Genomic DNA, 23,318 nt, shown 5'->3' on the forward strand with positions numbered 1-23,318 from the left:
GTGCTTTCTGAATGTTGGTCAAGGTCGGGGACACGGCGTCAATGCTCAGCGATATATCGACCAAGTGATCAGACCCCACGTTGTTCCATTTTTTTCACAACATCAACAACGCTCATCCCCATGTTGCCAGAGCTACCATGGCCTTTCTGCAACCAGACAACATCTTTGTTCTACCGTGGCCAGCCCACAGCCCTGATCTGAACCCCATCGAACACTTGTGGGATGAGATTCAAAGACATCTGCACAATGTGCGTCCAGTCCCTACAACTGCCGATGAACTTTGCACAGCTGCTCTGGATGTGTGCAGGAGGATCCCTAGGGCCTTTAAAAATCGTCTGATCCACTCAATGTACAGGAGATGTGTGGCAGTGATCAATGCTAATGGTGGTCATACCAGGTATTGACTGACATTTTGGGTATTGACCCGAAACTGTGTAAGTCTTGCCCATTAGTACTTCTTGTCTTTACTGTTGAAAATAAATAACATGTATACTGCATACTCGACTTGCGTTTCTTTTGCGTGTGAGTATTTCCCCCCCCCCCCCCCCCAACCTGTATAAAGTATCCCCATATTTGATTTTGCATATATTGTTTATTTTTAGTCATAAGTTTTATCCCCACAGATTTAATACTATAAAACTACAGTTTTCTTGTCAAAGCCTGTTTGTTTACACAAATATATGAAATACATCATTTGCGATGTTTTGTTTAAATTAATGTGCCAGATATATACATCTGTACTATTCTTTATTCTCCAAAAATATATTTATGTGATTACATGTGCAGCTTGAAATGCAGTAGCGAAACAATCTACTAACAGAAAAGGGATCTGAGACATGCACGTTGTCATTATAATATTTGTCTTTAACTACTTTAGTAACTTAGGTGTAGGTAAGACAATTCATGTACAATTACTATACCACCAGACTGCAGTCATTGTGAGTGTTCTTGACACATAGAATGTCTTCATCTCATTTTGAATGTTCACATGTCAATAACATTGAGAGGGCATCATGACTGAATGTTTGTGAAGTGATGAAAGAGGATGTGTGCGTTCAATAATCAATTGTCAACTTCCGTTTGTTGTATACACTAACTCCAACATTTGTCGCACTTAATCTCTCTGCTTTATTTATTATTTGTACTCTCACTTTTGTCATCATTCATAAATGTTAACCATGCACATTAAAGAAATATTTCAAACGGGTATCAAGTTTGCCATACAAAACCGTGTTTTATTTCCCTTATATTAGCAGGTGAATAGTTTAATTAAGTAAAAGATTTTTGTTGTTGAACTGTTTCCAATAATCACTCATATTGATAATATTGACTTTGAACATTAATACTATTCAACTTGTTTTCTTCTCTCCACAACCATGTTGTCCTTTAGAATGTACAGGTGTTGCTGCAAAGGTAATATGATTCAGTTCACTTATAGTATACCCTTTATAAGCATAGTTTGTAGATTTCAATCCGACCGTTTACATTATTTTGATAATCTGACTCGTATATTCAATACTGTGTCTGCAATCAGATATCAAATCATTCATAATAATGTGAAAGGTTACGTAAAAGTATACACTTACAGTGTGGTACAATGGAACCTTTTAATACCAGACGATGGAATAATCATGTCAACGAACCATTGGTTGGGAGTTATGTTGGGTCGACACGGCCACTTGTTTGCTGGTCCGAGACTAGTGAAAGATTGTAAGGACTGGTGATATTAATAAACACACTACTAGTTTGAAATGAATTGTGGACAAGTTGGCATCTACTGTTATACACCAGGGAAAACGTTAAACACCACCCTAGAATATATCTGCACGTGACATTGATCTCATTTTGATGCTGATACCTGCTTGTAGGTTGAATATAGACAATGCATGCTTCTCCAGATGAATTCAAGATGGTTGTATCATATAGTATGGTTCAGAGAAGCAGAAGAGTGAATGGGTAGTCAAATAACTCTTGCCATGATTCCTTTCACATCCTTACGTATTTCCTCAGGTGTATACAAAAAGGGCACCGTATCAGAAAGCGTCAAGAAGTTGGGGTTTCAGATTGACGGGGTCCGGACTGACGGGGGTCCGGACTGATGGGTGTCCGGTCTGATAGGGGTCCGGTCTGTTAGGCACGTGTCTGAAGTGACATGGCAGTAAATTGTTTGTTTATTTTGGGCCATGTTCAGCAGCTACTTCACGTGCACTGTAATACGATGAGTATTAAAATCAGTTATCTGTTCATCAAAGTCCACTTCTCTTGGAGTAATTGCTATATGGTTAACATTGTGTCGATATTGTAGTTTCTCCAAGACACATGCGCTTGAAGATCGAAATCTGTGAAATGGCTTAACCTCTGGACACTGATGTACATTTGCTATTGATCTGACAATGTGAAACCGTAGCTCAAGGAATGCGATTCTTTCCCCTTTCATGCTGATTGTTCGTTGTTTTAATCAAAGCGTACACTAATGATGCATTTCTATGTTATGTTTGTTTATTTAAAGCTTTCTTGTTGTCTAACGCGGCACGGGAGTCTGGACCAGACAATCCAGTGATTGCCACCACAAGCATCCGTCTTCGCAATTGGGATACGATAGAATTCATCAACACAGTCAGCGAGCCTAACCACCCGATCCCGTTAGTCGCCTTTTACGACACGCATGGCTTGCTGAAGACCCATTCTAACCCGGATCTACACTTGGGGTATGTTTGTTTCTAGAGCCTACATATGTATTCACTGCTGTCGTCAAATGGAATGAATTAACTACGGTTATAACGAAGTGAGCCATTACATATAATCGGGTAAGAGGGACACAGGTGGCCCAGTCGTCTGAGCCGTTGGAAGTCGCTATACAGATGTGTTCCACTGTGTGCCACAAACCTTTAACCATGGGTCTCGAATCCCCGTTCCGTCTGATTATGTTCCTAAGTTTATCAACACCAAACCCGTGCTGATTGCAAAATTCACGTCTATCGTAGAACGATTCAAATTTGAGTTTTTACATTCGATTATCGGTTGATCAATATTCCATTTTCTAGTAGATATAAATGTTGCATATTTGACAGGTTGTTTATATTTTAGATTATCCAGGACACATGAGCTTGAAGATCGAAAGTTGTGATTTGGCCTAAACCTCTGGACAGTGATGTACACTTGCTGTGGACGTGACACGGAATGTGACCGTTTCCCCATTCATGTTGATTATTTGTTGTTTCACTCAAAGTGTATAACAATGAAGCATGTCTTTGTGTATGGCTGTTTCTGTTTGTTTGTTGTTGAACTCCGCACTGGAGTGTGCATCAGATAATCCAGTGAGTGACACCATGAACAAGGATCTACGCAATTTGGTTAGATGACATGCATCAACCAAGTCAGCATGACTGACAGTCCGATCCCGTTAGTCGCCTCTTACGACACACATGGGTTTCTGCAGATCCATTCCAACCCGGATCTTCAGATGTATTCGTAGTTGTCGCCTAATGGGAAATATCAACTTCGGTTATAAAGAACATGACAAAACGTAAAATCGGGTTAAGGGGCACTGATGGCCCAGTCATTTGAGGCCCGGAATTCGCTCTGCATATGTGTGCCCCTGGTGTGCCAGAAAAGTGGGTTCGAATCCGAATTTGCCACGATTATCTTTCTTTGTTCATCAGCACCAAACCCATTCGTCATGGCGTCTAAGTCTAGATTATGCAAACTAGTGACTGAAAATATAAGCAACTATCCACGACAACGGGGTACTTGAGAGCAACAATCAGCCAAGTCAGAAGGCCTGACCAGACAAGGGGAGGTGTGGTGAAATGGGGTTCAACGTCCCGTCGCGTCGTGGTGTGTGCGTACGTACGTGCGTACATGTGTGTGTGAGATACCATAACGCAGATTAACATGTATACCCTACTCAGACAGAAAAGTGCGGCAAGGACCATGACGCCTACACAATGAAGTGTGGAGTCTGTACCATCTTGCAAGCGAACGCTCATACATGCCACTGCAAGAAGTCACTTCTCCCATGAGAAGAGGACACCTCTATAGGGTCTCCCTCAGCGTAAGGACGGGTTTCATGTGGACTTGGAGGATGAGGAAACGGTCCCTATCCAGGTGTGTTGGCTGTGCCTCAGGGATTTCGAATAACATCAACACTGGTTTCTTGATATGCTACCCTCACTGTAGAGAATGGTGTAGAGCATAATTGTGGCAGAGTGTTTGCAACGCTTATGTGTGCCAGGATCTTGTGAATGTGGGTTCGAATCCCAGATGTCCCCGATTATGGTTATTCGGTTGTCCCCACTGCACTCATGCTCCTAGTTTTCACAATGGTGGTCAAACCTCTTAAGACCTGCATCACGTTGGATATGTCTCCCATATTAACACACATACTCTTCTTTAATTGAAAAACACTTCATAGCGGTGAAAAACACAACTCACTCACTTGACCCCGTCCAGTAAGAAATGTCCAGGTGAAGGCTCACTAAACTCTCCACATTGAGTGAGTTGTGTTTATCACCACATTGATCATTTTTCAGATTAATGTGGGAGTAAAGCCGAGAGTGTTTGTTTATTTGTAGTTTAACGCCACACTCCACAATAGTACATCCATATAACAGCAGTCCTTAAACAAAGTAGTCTGGACCAGACAACCAGTGGTTGACATCACGAGCACCGATCCATGCGACTGGAATACGATGACATGCATCAATCAAGACCGCCCGTTCCCCTTCGTCACCTCTCTTGCCTGGGATCTATTTTCCTACACTGAAGCCACACTCAGTTTTCTTAATTTCAAGTTGAGTAGCAACCATATGTCCAATGCATGGCACCTACAACCTGGGTACATCTACGTAACAGAAGTCTGTAAATAATTGACTGAGGACCAGACATTGATTGACATCACGAGCACTGATCCATGCAACTGGAATACGATGACATGGATCAATCAAGTCAGCGAGCCTGACCGCCCCATCCCCTTAGTCGCCTCTCTTGCCTGGGATCTATTTTCTTACCCTGGAGCCACACTGATTTAATTCAGTTTAATTTCAAGTTGAGCAGTAACAATATGTCTAATGCAAGGCACCTACAACCTGGCCTCAGTTCTATGACAAAGAGATCTGACCAATGTAGGACAACATTTGATAAGAAAAGATAATACCAAAGCATGACAGTTGCAGTGAATTTTAATAATGAGTGACAACGATGTTATACACACATTACTATTGATTAGACTACTTCAAAGTTATTCTCAGTGAAAACTCTTTCTTAAGTGACATGAAATTTGCTTACCTGATAGTTTGAGCTTCAAAAATCATAGTCTCAGAAAAATACATTAATTTAGTGAGATTTATTAATGTAAATAAAGACTACAGCAACATCCAAAGTTGCCCAAATGCAAAACACTACAAAGTGAAAACAAGGGCAGATCCAGGTTTCAGTTGAGGTAATCTGGGATCAGCAATCCATTTTGGTGGAGTTTTGGGGTTGGGGGTTGGTGGGTGAGTGACCCTGGGAACTATTCAAAGCATACGCCCTAAAAAATAACTTATATTCTTTTAAATTGTCTTAATGCTCCATGTTCCAAATGAATCGGGTGGACTTGGTCCATTTCGTGTTATTGCTCACTGAAGCTTAAAATGACAAAAAACAAATGCTTGTTTCGGTACACAGTACAAAAACAAACATCACATTTATTCCAGCTTCCATCTTATGTTCATTATACAGCACGACATGCACCAGCTGTGAAGCTAAGGATTGCTTGACCGCCTGGCCCGAGAGTACAGGTCAAAGGTGAGGAGACACCGTCCACGTTGAACCAGAACTGGACAGTTTCGCGGGCAGCTCCGGTGAGACTGATGGTGATGTCGTCTGCAACGTTGATGTCCGTCACTCTCTGCGGCGACATCGGCACCCATTTGTCCAACTCACCCTGGATGAGCACTTGTTTGCTGTAGGGAGAGAAATCAAAGGGAATACAATGTAATATCGTGAACATCGTAACGGCCTTAAACAAGCTGTCTCTGCAATACAGAGCTCTGTTAACTGAAGGTTTAGACGCGTTAACTTGAATTTGGAACCGAACCCCTTATATGTATCCCTGACTGTAAAATTATTCTGTCTCAAACATATATCCACCCCCAAACCACAATCCCCAAACCCAAACCCCCAGAATATTAAACGATGGGTCCGTACTTGGGCTAAAATGTAGTAACACACGTACCCATTAATCTTCAGTACCGGGGATACATAGAAGAGACAGAAGTCCTTAGCGGTGCAGCCACTCATAGTCAGGGGCTGGGGATCAGTCAGAGGCTGGATCTTGTTGGGATCATTGGCCGGGAATACCATCGAGTAGGGAAACTGGAAATACAACAGTGACAAGGTTCATCTTAATCGGTCACTACGACTCTGGAAGACTGGCGGTCCTTGCAAGGTTAATTCATGTCTTGCATCTATCTTCAGAATTAAAACATAAATGTTTAGAATGTTTCTGGGTTAGTCTTACCCCTTCGAATCCAGCCATGCATGGCGTCATGGTGTAGCTTCCCTGTAGATCAGCGGCAAGGATGATGCCGTACTTGTTCTTGCCCCCCAAATCTGAATACGTGGACCACACCTCCCCGTCTGGACCCTCAAAGTCGGACCAGGCCATCTGGGAAAACGAACTTTTGGCATGAGACAATGTGTTGTCTTGGTTGCTTAGGTCTTATATTCTTACCGGCATCACCACTGGTAGTTACTGCGCCCAGTTGCATTGCCCTTTGTACATGTAGACGCTCTAATAGAAACGGCCGGCAAAGTGAGGTTTCCGGTCTAAAGGGGTTTCAGTGTATATAGTATAAGGAGGTACCTTGCGTATCATGTTATCGATGGCCGTCGCTGGTCGTGATGGTTTTAAGATGAGGCCGTCAGCATTAACACATCTGTAGAAGGAAGTTTAAAAAGTAGCAATGCATATCGGGATGACTTAGATCATATATATTTGGTTCATTTGACATCTCATAATTAAGTTGATGTTTACTAGGCGTTGCAAGTATCGCAAACTGTGTCAGATCATCACATGTGATAAACGTATACTTAACAAGAAAAACCAAATGTTCCATTTATTTGGTGTATTCATCGTAACCGTGCCGGTAAGGTCTTACTGGTATTACAAGACATAGGAGAAGGTAATTATGTGAGATACAGCGTGAAAGGTAGTTTCAACTTGTTACTTCACAAAAGTAAAGATCTACCATGCCCTCATAGAATCCTGCATTCTTATTTATCCACCAGCAGTATCGAATCTACATGAGGTCATGATTAGGCGTGTGACTGCATGATGATGAATATTGTTTAAATAGCTGATCGACGTGACGAGTGTAAGCATATTTTATCAGGATTGTCAACCTTCTTCCTAATGATTGTCAGCCTTCTTCCTGATGATTGTCAGCCAATTTCAAACTGATAGCCAACCTTCTTTATTGATGGCAACCTGATTCATAGCGACTGTCAACCTACTTTCTGGTGATTGTCAACATACTTCAGGGTGATTGTCAACCAACTTCAGGATGATTGTCAACCTACTTCCTGATGATTGTCAACCTACTTCCAGATGATTGTCAACCCACTTCAGGATGATTGTCAGCCTACATCAGGATGATTGTCAACCTACTTCATGATGAGCGTCTTGTTCATACACCCGAGCATGTCACTGACTCCAACAGGGCCTGTACTTAAAGTTGCCACCACAGCGTTCAGGGTCGTATACGGCTCCGTGGCACCGTCTGAAAAGCCGTCATTTATGATTTGTAATTTTCAAAACCCGATAACAAATTGCATAGGGATTCCGAGTTAGAACCCATGCAAACTATCATTGTCGTACGAGGAGACATCTTGAATAGAGCGGTCCACTCTCTCTTACTGACTCCGCAGCATATATTTAATATAACATTCTCCCCCATTCTACTCTTATCCCCTCTCAACTCGATCAGCCTGTACGTTTCCCGATACTTAAGGGTTCCTTAATACTCGAGGGATCCCTTATGGAATTATAGATATTTAATCTTCTTGATAATTGTATGTTAGTCTCGGCGTTGACAGACTCGATGACTTGGTTAATTGCATGTAATCGTAGTAAGACGGCGTGGATCGTTGCTCATAACTTCAATCACTGGTTTGTCTTGTCCAGACTCGATTATTTACAGAGCGCCGTCATATAGCTGGAATATTGCCGAGTGTGGCTATAAACAACAAACAATCATAAACACTTTGTCTTCGTACATGCATGACAATCAGTAATTGTCCATTGCATTGCCTTTAGCGTGTAACTGAACAGCCTGGTAATTTGAATGCAAAGAAACAGCTTTTCTGTCAAATTCATGAATTCATGATCAATATTATATTGATGTCGGTTGGTGAAAACATGAGTTGTTTTTAAATATTGGTCGAGAGACCAATGTTATGGAGAAGAAAGTATGGATTGGGAATCGTTACTCATAACATCAGTCACTGGATTGTCTGGTCCTGACTCGATTATTTACAGGCCGCCATCGTATAGCCGGGATAGTGCTGATTCCGGCGTTTAACCACAAACAAACATAGCGAATTGAAGGTGAACCCTTTCAAAGAACCATTGTTGATTGGCAAGTTCTCTACATACGATATGGATTTCCGGGTTGAACGCTGGTTGTCCAAAAGTTGTCCTTGAAGGGTGCAACCCCGAGGGCCCAGGCAAACAGTGACGTGATCCCCACCTTCCAGTTGACGGTACCTGGGATGTAGTCGTCACTGGCACGGGCCTGGAACGATGCAGTGTTTTATGGGTGAACCAAACCTTTTGTTTAAACTTATACTCCGGCGCAGCTATGATTTGAAGTTACAACAATGTTACAGGCTAATTTGCATATCATGTGACCGGACGTATTTATAAGCAAGCGTGCTTATACTGACATCCGAGTGAGTATAGTTTTACGCCGCTTTTAGCAATATTCATGCATTATCACGGCGGGGACACCAGAAATGGGCTTCACACATTGTATCAAAAGATGTTGCCGGTTGCCGGCCGTGTAATGTATCGTGCTGACCTGGTGTTACGGCCGCTTCATGCGGATAGGTCAGGTGCATCTGCATCCTGTACATCAATGTCAGGACTGCAAAGGATATGCAGTGCAGAATTCGAACCGCCTTTCTGGGGCAGGTCTCGGAGCATGACGGCCTAGAGGTTGACTTGACGACCACCACGGTTAAAGTTTCAAAATCAAGTGTAAAGCAACGCTATTGTGATGACATCCTACAACCCAGTCCCATTGTACCCAGTGTCGGCCTTAGGCGTGAAGAGTCAACGCGTTAACCACTAGGCTACCCCACCGTCCCTTACTGACGTTACAGCATCGCGTGCTAATGGAGACCAATCAGATTTCCTAATTGTTTTCCATAACTATAGAGGCGCCTTCTGAACCTGAGACATTGAGGGTGTGGCCTAAAATCTTAACACATCAAAGTTAAAAAGAAAATGTCTACACGGAGAACCTGACAACCATCATAAAAGATTAGTACACATCAGAAATAGTTTTTCACCTTTTAAGATATTTGCACAATGAAAGAGTTCCATTAAAATATGCGATGATAAATGGACGATAAACGTCTAATGTGTTGAATGACCTGTGTAAGATGTGACCGTATCGTCACATGTCGCTGGCCAGAGGCAGTGGTATACGACGACAAGGACCGGTGATAAGGCGAATGGTGTTAACTCATGGATCATTCCTCCATGTCAGAATGATAAAATCGGATTGGTTCACGTCATCTTGATCAAATACTTTATCTCATCTTACATTAATACTACTCGCTTCTGACTGGGTTAGGAGCGGATTATTATTTCCATGTAGCACGCTCATGTAGCCCGCTCATGTACCCAGCTGAGAAATCAATCGTAACACACCTTAGGTAACTTGCTCATCTCGCATAAGTATTGTGAGATGAAATGAACCGATCACTGGGTAAAGGGAAATAACTCGATTCGTTTGCACAGTCTGCTGGCTGTAAAAAGGCGTTTTACTCAGTGAAACTTCAGACATATGTAATGCAAGTCATTTAGCGGGTTACTATTGGTGCCGACCAGTAAAATGTTTATCATGTTTATTTACAACGTATTTAAGGACGCCGCGCATGCGCATCTACAACCGGATATGAAACAGATTTTTCCACATTTTATGGACCCCCAAAATCGCTGAGCTAGCTGCACGAACAATCAGTAGAACGAGTGTACTTAGTTACATGACTTGTGCCTTTTCAGGAGGGCGGTGGGTAGCCTAATAGTTAATGTGATCGACGAAGGCCCAGTTTCGATTCATTTAAAGCGTAGCCCCGCAATGATATTGTTGTGATATCTGTAAAAGCGCAGTAATGTAATCATAAGAAAGAGTCCGTTGTACAATTCCAGTTATATCATAGGCATGTGTTTATCGATCACTTCCAAATAGTGATGATACCAGTATCTTCGCTAAAAGTTGAGCGTATCCTGCCCCATCGGTGGCACCCGTCATAAACGCATGCAAAGGCAAGTTAATTGTTCACTTACTTTGCCACGTATCCAAGAACGTGTTCTTTATAAAATCCTGTTTTAATGTTCACAAGAGTGAGAAACATATTGTTATTAATTCAACAGATTTTTTTGTTTTAAGTGGCGAACGCTTTCATTTAAATGATTCTAAATTCCTGTGAACAGACTATTTAAATTAGACTTTACTTTGGCCTATGTTATTATCGTACTTGCATTGTCCAGGGATTGTTTTAATTGTATAACAGTGAAATGATTTTAAGAACCTTAATTGGTACGGGGGACCTTTACCCAAGGGAGGTAATTTCGAAGTTACGACGTGAGTGTATTCAAAGTGTAATGGTTAAAGCCCTCACTCGTCCCATCGAAGACCCGTATTCGCTCCTCCCTAACAATATTGCTAAAGAGCGGCGTAAAATCATGTTCTCTAACTGTACCTGAGTGACGACTGGTATCTCTAGCGACTGCATAACATTACGTGGCAGCGCCATACAGTACTGCACCGTCAGGCCGTTCTTTGCGGCGCCATTCCCCATCTGATGCAGCCATTGTCGGGCCAGGTCGATATCACTCCACAGTTTATGAACTCGTTCAAATTCAATATTGAGGAAATCCTAGAAAACAATTAAACATATATTTTACATCGTGTTTGACATGGGTTTAGTTCAATACTCGTTTTTAAGGTAAGCTGTGTTTGGTCGCTCCTCGCCCTTTTATGTACAGTGACATTTTTTAGAAATTTTGAGGGTTCATACACTTCAGTTTCTTATTCAATCATTTGAGATTTGCAGCTTGGTGGATAGGTTCCTCATAAAATAGTTAGGTATTGCTTAGTTTGTTGGAAATGAGAGGTCTTACCTGTTCGTAGACCATCAAACCCCATTTCCTTGCATCGGCAAGCAAATCATTCCAGAATCTCTGAAAGGTAATGGATACATTGGCGCCTCTTATTACGACGTTGGGAATAAATAGTAACCTATATCAGTGTGCTCTGATTGTCTGAGTGAGCAATGAATATCTTATCTCTTCAGCTATATGTACTGCAATTAATTAATATACCATACATAAATTTCAATGGTATTAATAGCAATAAGGCTGAGATTTACAGATCTAATGAGAAATGAACGCCGACAATCGAGATATCCAAAGTTCGAGACAACAAAGTGTGACTTATATCCGATAAATAGTCTGTCCGAACCATAAAAGTCTTCTTAAACAATACTCGGAAATCGTTGTCTCGAACTCGGATGTGTCGAAGTCCCCGTTTGCTTCGAATTCACGGTCCGGTCCGGTCAAACTCTTACTATATTTGACACTGTTTTAACACGGACATGTCGAACTAGATGTGTCGAATTTCCGGTATCTCGAACTCATTTTATAGTCCAAAGCGTTAAAAAAAACTATAGAAATATAACGTTTTTCACTGTAAAGATATCTCGACTTCGATACTTCAATTCCGGTTTAGAATATAATTGATCCCCAGTAAAAGGCGACTTAAGGGATTTGGTTAGGTCACGCTTGATGACTTGGTTTATAGCGTGGCATCCTTCATTATGGCGTTGGTTGTTTCTCATAATATCAATCACTGGTTGGTCTGGTGCAGATTCGATTATTTACAGGCCGCCGTCATATAGCTGATATATTGCTGAGTGCGGCGTTAAACAACAAACACCCATTATTATTGACACCAGTAAAGCCAGTACCTCTTCCAAGGGCAATGACTTTGGACCCTCGATCAGGAAGTCGTACTGCCCTCCATTAGCCTTTGCATATGTCGTGTTGCTGGACCTAGGGAACCCAAGGAATCATTCAGTGACATGTTAACATGCATAAACACGAACATACATTACATAGTTATTTTACAACATGCATAAAACCCCATTGGGAATCCAGAGACCAATGGTCACCAGTTTGTAAGGGGACTAGAAGGTGTGACCTTCCTGATGGTGGGTCACTGTGTCCCGACTGCATGGATCGCTGCTCGTCCTATCAAACAGCGGTTTGCCAAACCCAAACTTATTATTTAAATCCACTATGAAAAAGCTGGATTATTGCTGATTTTAGCGTTAAACATTGATCACTCGATGTCCTTGAGATCCTTGAGAACATGTGCCGATATTATGTTTCCCTAAGTTTCATATCTTGGTTGTTATCTTCCTGAGACCCCATTATCTGTCTATTATCCAGACCGAACACGAGGCCGCCAGATCGAGGTCAAAGTCAAGGTAGAGGGAAGATACTACCTATCGAGTGATAATCTATCGATCCCTTATTAAAAAGCTGATCGCCTAATACTCTCTATGTAATACTACATACTAAATTATGTATGCTCGTCTTGTACGGGACGTCAAGCCACACTGCAAGAAATTTTAAGGGACCAGAAAAGTACGCAAATCCGGTCATTGCATGCAATTTCTACTGTACCCGGTATTTCCATTTGTTTAAAAGGTGTAAAAATATTCGTCCTGTGTTCAGAATGTATTGAGGGATAAGACTAATTCTGGGATTTGAACATGCAGTTTGCGGATCCTGTCATGACTAAGGGAAGCAAATATGTACAATGATTTGCCGCAGCGTAGAACACTGGACCACCCTTGTCCTGGTGTGGCTATTGGAATTTCTTTAACTGTCTCATATCAGGAAGTGAATAATGATGCAATATAACCGATCATGTCACCTGATGACAGGGCAAGAAACTGCCCTGAAACATCGTAACAAACAATAAAGACGTTTTCCATCAAAGCTTCACGTCGTCGTGTTCTTCTAACTTCTAAATCCTAATCAAAGAGTTCATTATGAAAAATGTGTACAGGTATATACCACCTTTCAAAATATAAACTCCACGATCGCGACCGAGGAGCCAAAAAAAGACGAATGTGATTCCGGTGGTAATCTTGTCAAACGAGATCCGGGCAAAAGTAAGTATACACTTGAAAACTGGATGGGACCATAAAATAACAAACGGAAAAAAAAACATTCGCGAAACACTGCAAACGCTAGGTCCAAAACATAACTATGATACCCGTAATAAATACATCACCATCGAATAACCATTTCTTGTTAGTTTCATTTTCATCCACCACCAAACATGGGTGTGTACTTTCTTCGGCCCGGCAGTTTAAATGGACATTAAAACATTAGTCACAACAAACGGACCAAGATCCCAGGCGGCAAATAGCATTGCATATGGACGATGTATATATATCATGTATATTAAAATCTTGATCTCATTACATAATCCCAGCTTACCAGAACATGCTGTGGGCAATGACAGGAAGCTCCGTCTTGTTATACAGCCACCTTGTGTCACGTGAGGCAGGGGTATAAGATTAGTAACATAGTTATACAACGTTCGAACATCAACCATTATGTATATTGAGCACCTTGTGTCACATAAGGAAGGGGTATAAGAATAGTAACATAGTTATACAACGTTCTAACATTAACCATTATTTATTATGAGCACCTTGTGTCACATGAGGAAGGGGTATAAGATTAGTAACATAGTTATACAACGTTCTAACATCAACCATTATGTATTATGAGCACCTTGTGTCACATAAGGAAGGGATATAAGACTAGTAACATAGTTTTAACATCACCCATTATGTATATGCTAACACGGGCACTAAATAGGTTGGTAATAAATACAGATCAGAACTATAAGAGCATACACGAATTTCTTAATATGTTTTATGTATTATGACATGCTTGTATATGAAATTATCTGAAATCTGCATTATCTAAAACATATAAATATCTCACTGCAGTCCATCAGGAAACACGCCTGGTTTAGGTGTCCAGGAGACAACGCCACCGTTGATGTCACGATAGTACCACCACCAGTCGTACTGAATGTACCTAGCAACACAACATCAGGGTTACTGACTCAGTACTACTCAGTATATGTAGAAAGAGTGCTGCGGAACTTTATTTAGTATCCTGCATGGGAGTTGTCAAAATGTTAATGACCATCATGAAAGAGAGTACAAACCTGACGGGTACCCCCAGCTGTTTAATGTAGTTTGTGATGTCCAGCACCGTATCCTGGTAGTTCTTCCCCTTCTCCGGTATGTTGAAGTAGTACGCACCTGTACAAACAACACGTGCTTCTCTTGTTAATCTATTTGACATGGATTTCTTGTGCATGAAAAACAAATATCAAAAATGGAATGCGTAAATGTTGTTCCATGCAACTCTAACTGTGTATTATTTAAATATAAACAAAAGTCATCAGAAGATGACAAATTCCCCAGGCCCCAACAAATTTAAAAGAACAAATCATCTGATTGTTACAACAAGTCCTGATCTGCCTAATTTGATGAGAGTTTGTCTGTCCATACACAAAATTATTGATTAAAACAAAAGCGTGGATTTGGGATTTACAATTTTGTATTTGTATGTCAGGTTCATTTCGAATAGATATGAGTTAGTGGACGTCACATAATTGGCACATGGCTTATGCTGTAATCTGCTGCATTACCAACTGTAGTTATCAATAGCTACTGAAGCTCACCTTTTACATTTAAACTTATGAAATCTAAATTCTTGATGAGACAAACAAGTGGCTGATAGAATGAGCAATATCAGCACGACTTTGGATATCAAAGGGCTAGCGCTATGACACAGGCATTAGAGCGAACTAGTACACACACACACACGCGTGTTTGTGTCCACTTGTGTCTGTGTGTGAGGGGGGGGGGGGGGGGACAAAGTTACTTAGTTTTAAGTCTATAAAAAACACATGAGAACAGTTGTAATGGTGGCGGACCAACGTTCATAATCGACCAATGGATCATCGGGTTCTTACCCACGACAAGCGGAATCCTCACTTAAAAATCGTATCGTTAGCTTGTAGCATCTGTGTGAATAATAATTTAAGATGAAAATTCAAAGTATAATCTTTAAGTCTATATTCTATGTAATCTATATTCTCACCATCGTCGGTCCAGTACCCCAAATAGTTGATAGTAAAGTCAGATTTGACATACTGGTCCGTACGGCCGTGCCATTTTTGTAAAATTTGACCCCAGCTTACGAAAGCCTGAAAATAGAATTATCATACTTTGCATGATACGAACCGAAACACTCCTTAAGAGTTCACGAATATTCTGCATAGGTCAAAATATGCTACTGTACATCAATGTCGCAGTTTCATCATGCACGAATAGATCAACAGAATGATAATGCGGACGTTAGTTTGATAGATCAACTAAAAAATATCTACTGTCGCATATTCTAAAATGTATGGCTTTATAATTTAGAAAATTCTAGGAATATAGATTTTCCATTCGACGGGATGCCGGTCACATGACAACGAACCTGACGTTTATTTCACGAGACAGTATTCTAGAAACGTTACCAACGGATTACTTCCAAATAATTGTGGAATCCCCTTAATATTTCACAGTATGAAAATATTGGTTGTTTCTGATTGTTTAGACACTTATATTCGGGCACTTTGAATGCATTGACAAAAGCGTGTTTGTCTTCATGCCCATGATCGGACACCCTGGTTACGACCCATCCTAGTGAGTGAGTGAGTATGGTTTTACGCCGTTTTTAGCAATATTCCAGCAATATCAAGGCAGGGGACACCAAAAATGGGCTTCACACATTGTACCCATGTCGGGAAACGAACCCGGGTCTTCGGCGTGACGAGCGAACGCTTTAACCACTAGGCTGCCCGACCGCCCCCCGACCCATCCCAGATATCAACAGGAAGACAAGCATACAATCTGAAGTACATTCTGAAGTACGTGTACCTTGTTAATGCCTTGGTTGCCACAGAAAAGAATAAAACTGTTTTCTACATCTACAGGGACATTCTCCACTCCCCCCATCGTCCCCCAGTAGACGTTGTCGCCGCCGGTGCTTGCGTTCTGACGCCATATCGATGACGACATAAACCGACTGGCAGAAGAGATAATAAGCGTATTTGCTGTCTTCACTCGATCAAACAGTGCCAGGGGACCGCCTTTGAGTCCATCGACGATCTTAAATGATGACGCCCCCCATCTGAAATATTAAAATGAATAGACATGTGTGGTGTAATCTTATTTTGAGGAAACTTTACACCGCGTATGAATATATTGTGTTTTCTGAATCTTATTTTTGAAAGCTATGGCGAGACGGATACCACATTAATTAGGTATCAAGCTTGATCATTAGTTCTCAAAAAAACTTTCGATTTATAATGGAAGAATGTGGCGTCATCCATTGTATGGTGGCGGCATAGCATTCCAGAATGACGTCATGTCTGTCTCACAGCTGTGAGAGTTCGCGTAGAAAGAGCGTATAACGGAAACATATATTTTTACAATGTTGATAATTATTAAATGTTTTCAGATTTGCGAATATAAGTATTATAGGTATACTAAGTATTCTATGCCAGGAACGTAATTTAAACGTAATACTAAAGTATTGAAATATTCGAAGAAAATAATAATGGTGTTTCGGGGGTTTGTTAATCTACTTCCGGTGCTTGTTAACAACGTTTGGAAAGTTAGAATAAACCTGACCTGCAGAAATATTTGGAACATTGTGGTACGAAGCCTTTCTTGTCGCTTCAGCACTTACACTGTGACTTAAAATTTTAACTCACTCACTCAGCACTTGCACAACAAGGCTATTTTAAGACTCTTACTGTCCAAGCCGCATTTCCCGGTGCCCAAACATCTGGCCGCTGTAACTGAGATATCCCAGAGGAAGGGTTGCCTCTTGTACTGTGAAACCGGGAAAACCAGATATGGTGTAGTTGCCGTTGGTGGCGGTGTTGTTTGCTCCGTTGATGTAACGCTGTTGTTGTAGTTGTTGATCAAAACATGAAGGTGTATAATCATATTTGTAACGGGTTGTCAAATGAACGGATTTAAATTAAAAGTCTAACAAACAATAAAAGTCAAAGGAAATCTTTACTTCTTCTTCTTATTATTTATAAGATAACACTTACACTTGAAATATATATTGAATTAACTGCAAGACATCTGTTAATTAACGCTATTGTATTCATATTTTCTACAAGTTCTAGTGTTTTGTTTAATTAATGTTAATAATAATTACTATGCGCCAAGGCAGAGCCAATATTGCTGCAACAGTCGCCTTTTACGGCAAGCAAGGGTTGCTGAAGACCTATTTTATCAGACCCGTGAAGATTCCGGGGAAGAATAGGTCTTCAGCAACCCATGCTTGCTGTAAAAGGCGACTATTCTTGTCGTAAAAGGCGACTAACGGGATCGGGTGGTCAGGCTCGCTGACTTGGTTGATACATGTCATCGATCCCAATTGCGTGGATCGATGCTCATGCTGTCAATCACTGGATTGTATGGTCCAGACTCGATTATTTACAGACCGCCTTCATATAGATGAAATATTGCTGAGTGCGGCGTTAAAGAACAAACAAACAAACACTTAATCTCTTAAGCTATATGTTCTTACCTGTTTGAACAGCATGAACGGCATGGCGGGATTGTTGTAGGTGAAGATGCTTTTATCCGGTGTGTACTGTACAAAGCTGGCCTCGATCTGACTGGACCCTGCCTGGTACAGGAAGCTGTTGGACTGCCACTGCCCAATAAAGTCCACACCACTGGACAGAGTGTTCTTGACCAGCTTCAGAGACCCATCAGCTGTGGTGAAAACTTCACCGTCAGATCTGAAGAAGATGGGAGCGCTCTTCAGCCACACGTCTCCCTGGACAACGACGTTGTAGGTGCCGTCGCTGTTGACGTTCACGGCAAAGTCCTGCTTTGCTTCTGTGCATTGTGTGACTGCTGAAATGAAAATCAGTTCATGTTTACATGTTATGTATCCTGTTCAACAGATTAAGAGTGAGTGAGTGAGTTGGGTTTAACGCCGCTTTTAACAGTATTCCAGTTATATCACGGCGTGTTAGTTTAATGTGGGAGAAAGCCCGAAGTGATGCAGGTGTCAGACGTTTACCACTTCAGTGAAACCCACGAGCACGGGTATGGTGCTGACAAACCTAGAAACATAATCGGGGCGAGCCGGGATTCGAACCCACAATCATAGGTTTCTGGCTATTCAACAGTAACCTTTGTTTTGGACAGACTTGTCTTTCTGACACTTATTTAAGTTCTATATTTTCGTTTCGTTTGTTGTTTACGCCGTACCCAGCTATGTTCCGGCGGTCTGTACATAATCGAGTCTGGGCCAGAAAATCAGTGATTGACATCATGAGCATCGATCTACGCAATTGGGATACGATGACATCCAACAAACAAGGTCAGCGAGCCTGACCACCCGATCCTGTTAGTCGCCTCACACAAGCATAGTCGCTTTTTACAGCAAGCATGGGTTGCTGAAGACCTATTCTACCCCGGATCTTCACGGGGCTTAAGATATACTTGTTCTTTTCTAAAAAAGGAGACACATATATGAGGTAAAATCCTTGCATCCTTGTGAAAAGTGACGTCATACCAGTATGAGCTCGACTTCTGTTCGATCCCTCAATCGTTCAGTACAATAAGGATCTCTTTAAAATGTCGCATGATCATGTTTGAAGAATAAATATAATATGAAGAAGCTTACCCGAACAGACTATCCAGTGATTGACATCATGAGCATTGATCTACGCAATTGGGATACAATGACATGCATCAACCAAGTCAGCGAGCCTGACCACCAGATCCCGTTAGTCGCCTCTTATGACAGGCATGAGTTGCTTAAGATCAATTCCAAACCAGACCTTGACGGGTTTACGGAGTTTAATTATATTTTGTTGATAAAATACACCTGCAAACGAGACCCTTATATCCCGGACACATTGGTTGTGAACTAGGCATCTCATTCCACACCCCCACACCCCCACACCCCCACACCCGCCACAACCACCACCACCACCACCACCACACCCACACCCACACCCACACCACCACCACACCCACACCCACACCAACACCCACACCCACACCCACACCCACAACCACAACCACACCTACACCTACACCTACACCCACACCCACACCCACACCCACACCCACACCTACACCCCCACACTCCACACCCCACACCCCAAATCTATGGCATGTAAACATCTATTCTCTGTTTAGGTAATATCAATGTGGGCGAGTATTGTTTTACACCGCTTTCAGCAATAGCCCAGAAATATAACGGCATGGTACACCAGAGGGCTTCATACTATGTACATGTGGGGAATCGAACCCGGGCCTTCGGCGTGAGGAGCGGACGCTTTAACCACTGGGCTACCCCACCGCCCCTAATATCAGTCTAAACGTTTCTGTATCATATAATTATCATATCACGGATTTTTATGGCGCACATTCTATCTCCTCCAAAGCGCTGAGAATATGATAAAACTTATAACTTCCCCTGCCACTGGATTAATGTGCACCCGATACTTATTCTCAGCTCCCTGGGGAGTATACAACCCAAGCAGCATGAGAGGCGCTAGAAGGTTATCAATCACCACTTGACTAAGGAGACACTACATGTGTTGCAAGTGCTTCCGTGTGGGCAGGGCTGAAGTCCTCGACCCTGGTGTTGTCTGATATGGTAGTCGCTGGTTGATGTGGGCATGATATGAAGAGTGGCACAGAACAACCGATGACTATAAAACTGCCAATACGGAGAGGTCATGATATGTCATGTGAGTCGTTGCTTTATGGGGCATGATATGACTTACAGTGACCTCTTTATCATATACATAGGGATAATCTCTCGCTTATTTCCATATCTTGCTCCGTGGTCTAATTATAGGACCCCACTATATATATAGTAAACTACTGATACTATGATACTGCCTACATTACGAGTTGTGTTATTACCGCTTGGAGAAAACTTCCTCGGATTGATTTACAAACTTGGTATAACGTCGCGTCCAAGATTATTGCACTTATATAGCGAAGTGTGTGCGTGCGTGCGTGCGTGCGTGCGTGCGTGTGTATGTGGCTGTTTGTACTAGTCCGGACTGATACCGATGCTAGCCCACTGAGACACCATGCCGCAGTATAACATGAATACCCCACTCAGACACAGTATACTGACTCCGAGCTGACCAGCCCTTGTTTTAGCCCCTTAATGCCGAGCGCCAGACAGGGTTACAACAAGTACCATCTTTTAACGTCCATTTGGTACGACGCGGCCGGGGATCGAACGGGCGGACGCTCTACCACTAGACCACAGAGGGGGTCTCAATCCTTCTGCGCCAGATATGTTAGAACTTCGAATGGTAACAGTAAATACGACTGAAGGATGTTGTAATGTTGTTATTATCATACCCCTTGTTATATAGCAATCAAGAACTTACCAATATTCCAAAATAATTTTATATCGCCAAATAGTATATTATAAAACATCATACCGTTTACCTAGAAACTTGTTTGATTTTTTTCACACTAATTCGCGACATCCTCTTGCGAAATAAATCGCACGTATACTAATGATGGGACATCCATTAAATCGTCATATTTACAAAAATATTATTCAGTCCACATCAAACTCAGTTTTATATCTATTAAGAAAGATATGTGCGTACGGGACGGGATATCACTCATAAAACCAACATGACCAATCAGACACTTGTTCCCTACGTCGTGGTGTTCTTTACCTTGTGGGAACAAAAGCTGTAGGTAATGTTACAATAAAGTACGCTTATAACGAACTCAAAGGGACTACTAATTTTAGTTCGTTATAACCGTAGTTCGTTATAAGCATTTATACAGCATAACTACAGCAAATAGTCCGGACCAAAAAAGTAAGTTCGTTATATCCGTCAGTTCGTTATAAGCGTGTTTGCTATAACCGTAGTTTACTGTATTATCAACCATTGTTTAATAAACCCAGAACAAGCAAGCACTTACTGAAACAGAGGCACAACCACAGGATCCCACACACCCGGTCCTTGGTAAACATCTTCAGACGCTGTTGCTTCATCAACGTTCGAGGTGCCCAATAACCGTTGGATGTCATACACACAAGGTCGTGCACTATCTCTGTACCGACCTGGGGTGAATAACGTGATGATAATGTCAGGACAACTTATACAATCAGCATATTAGACCGCTTTTACTACAAGCATGCGGTACTAGGGACCATTCCTGACCGGGAACCTTTTTAGGGATTTAACTATAATAGGGCTAAAGTTAAGTGAGTGAGTATGGTTTTACGCCGCTTTTAGCAATGTTCCAGCAATATCACGGCGGGGGACACCAGAAATGGGCATCACACATTGTACCCATGTCGGGAATCGAACCCGAGTCTTCGGCGTGACGAGCGAACGATTTAACCACTAGGCTACCTGACCGCCCCGCGAAAGTTAAGTGTTAGAGGGAAGCAATTACTATTCTACCAAGACTCTGAAGAATGCTTGATTCTGATTGGTCAAAATACTGATCCCTCTTATTTTAACATTTGAAACCTCTCGCCAGTTCGCTCGGTCCCGAATAAAATAAGAGGTATCTAATCTACAGTAAACTACCTCAAATTTTAAAACACAGCTTTATTTCCTAAATGGATCACATGCAGGGATTATTTGATACTGTCTTTTGAATGCGTGAGTGATTTAGGATTAACACCGCTTTCAACAGTATTTTAGTTAAATCACGAAGTTTCAGCTTGCTGTGGGAGGAAAGCCTGAAGTGATGCAGGTGTTAAACATTGACAACTTTGGTGAACTCTTATCGTATGGTTCACCAAACCTAGAAACATAATCGGGGGAGATGAAAGAGGTGGTGAGGTGAAATGGGGTGTAACGCCGCGTTCAAGATTATTGCACTCATTTAGCGACGTGTGTGTGTGTGTGGGGGGGGGGGGGGGGGGGGGGGGAGAGAGAAGCGAGCGAGCGTGCGTGCGTGCCCGCCCAGAAACCATGCTGCAGTTTAACATGGATACCCTACTCAAAGACAGTATACTGACTCCGAGACGACCAGTCCTTGTTTTATCTCCTAAACCTCTTTGGGTAAGACGCGGCCGGGGAAGATAGAATGTGGATAGGAGTATTAAATGTTCACGTATACAGTAAAAACTTATTGACATTGACATTTTAACTTGATGTATGGTTTATGTAATGTTATGATCTTTGTTTGTTTGTTTGTTTAACGCCGCACACCGCAATATTCCACCTGTATGTCGCGGTCTGTAAATAATCGAGTCTGGACCAGAAAATCCAGTGATTGACATCATGAGCATCGATCCACGCAAATGGGATACGATGGCATGCATCAACCAAGTCAGCGAGCCTGACCACCCGATCCCGTTAATCGCCTCACACGACAACATAGTCGCCTCTTACGACAAGCATGGGTTGCTGAAGACCTGTTCCAACCCGGATCTTCACGGGTCTTCACGGTGCTATGCACATGCATTTAACCTGCACGTGTTTTGAGGTAACACTAACCTCTGAGGGTTATCCTCACTTTGCCACCGGGCCACCAGGGATTAACAGTAGCAATGTTTATACAAGCATAGGGGCCATATCAAAGTCACCAAATACTGAACTGAGTTCACCCCCTCAATTAATGTCAAAAGTGTTCACTGGCAATATTGGTGAGCGAATATTCTTATTCGTTGATTAATTACTGATTAAGGATAAACGACGGTGCCAGAACAACTAACCACGTTGAGGGCTGGCATGCCAAAATGAATAAAACTGGACATTCCCGCCCCAACTTGTTCAAGTTCATCAATATCATCCAGAAAGAACAATCCAATACTGAAATGATCATCAGCCAACTCCGAGCAGGTGGACGTCAGCCTCATAAAATGATGAAATTTTTGTGCATATCATATATCAAAATTTTGA

General features: G+C 41.9%; 1 protein-coding gene across 1 annotated transcript; it reads right to left on the reverse strand.

Moving 5' to 3' along the window:
* Positions 1–5,205: 5,205 nt before the first annotated feature.
* Positions 5,206–21,487, reverse strand: LOC139459106 (uncharacterized). The gene is made up of 17 exons (XM_071240552.1): positions 21,379–21,487; positions 17,975–18,309; positions 17,184–17,335; positions 16,303–16,555; positions 15,476–15,581; positions 14,532–14,628; positions 14,303–14,398; positions 13,787–13,837; positions 12,241–12,325; positions 11,396–11,455; positions 10,975–11,151; positions 8,639–8,777; positions 7,652–7,763; positions 6,848–6,920; positions 6,503–6,649; positions 6,218–6,357; positions 5,206–5,945 (listed from the first exon to the last, which is right to left on the reverse strand). Exons 1-17 carry the CDS (start codon positions 21,485–21,487, stop codon positions 5,714–5,716), a joined length of 2,364 nt encoding a protein of 787 aa, XP_071096653.1. The 3' UTR covers positions 5,206–5,713.
* Between the last annotated feature and the right edge of the window lie 1,831 nt (positions 21,488–23,318).

This window comes from Haliotis cracherodii, unplaced genomic scaffold (genome assembly GCF_022045235.1).
Source record: "Haliotis cracherodii isolate W230 unplaced genomic scaffold, xgHalCrac1.p SCAF_13, whole genome shotgun sequence".
Classification (NCBI taxonomy): Eukaryota; Metazoa; Mollusca; class Gastropoda; order Lepetellida; family Haliotidae; genus Haliotis; species Haliotis cracherodii.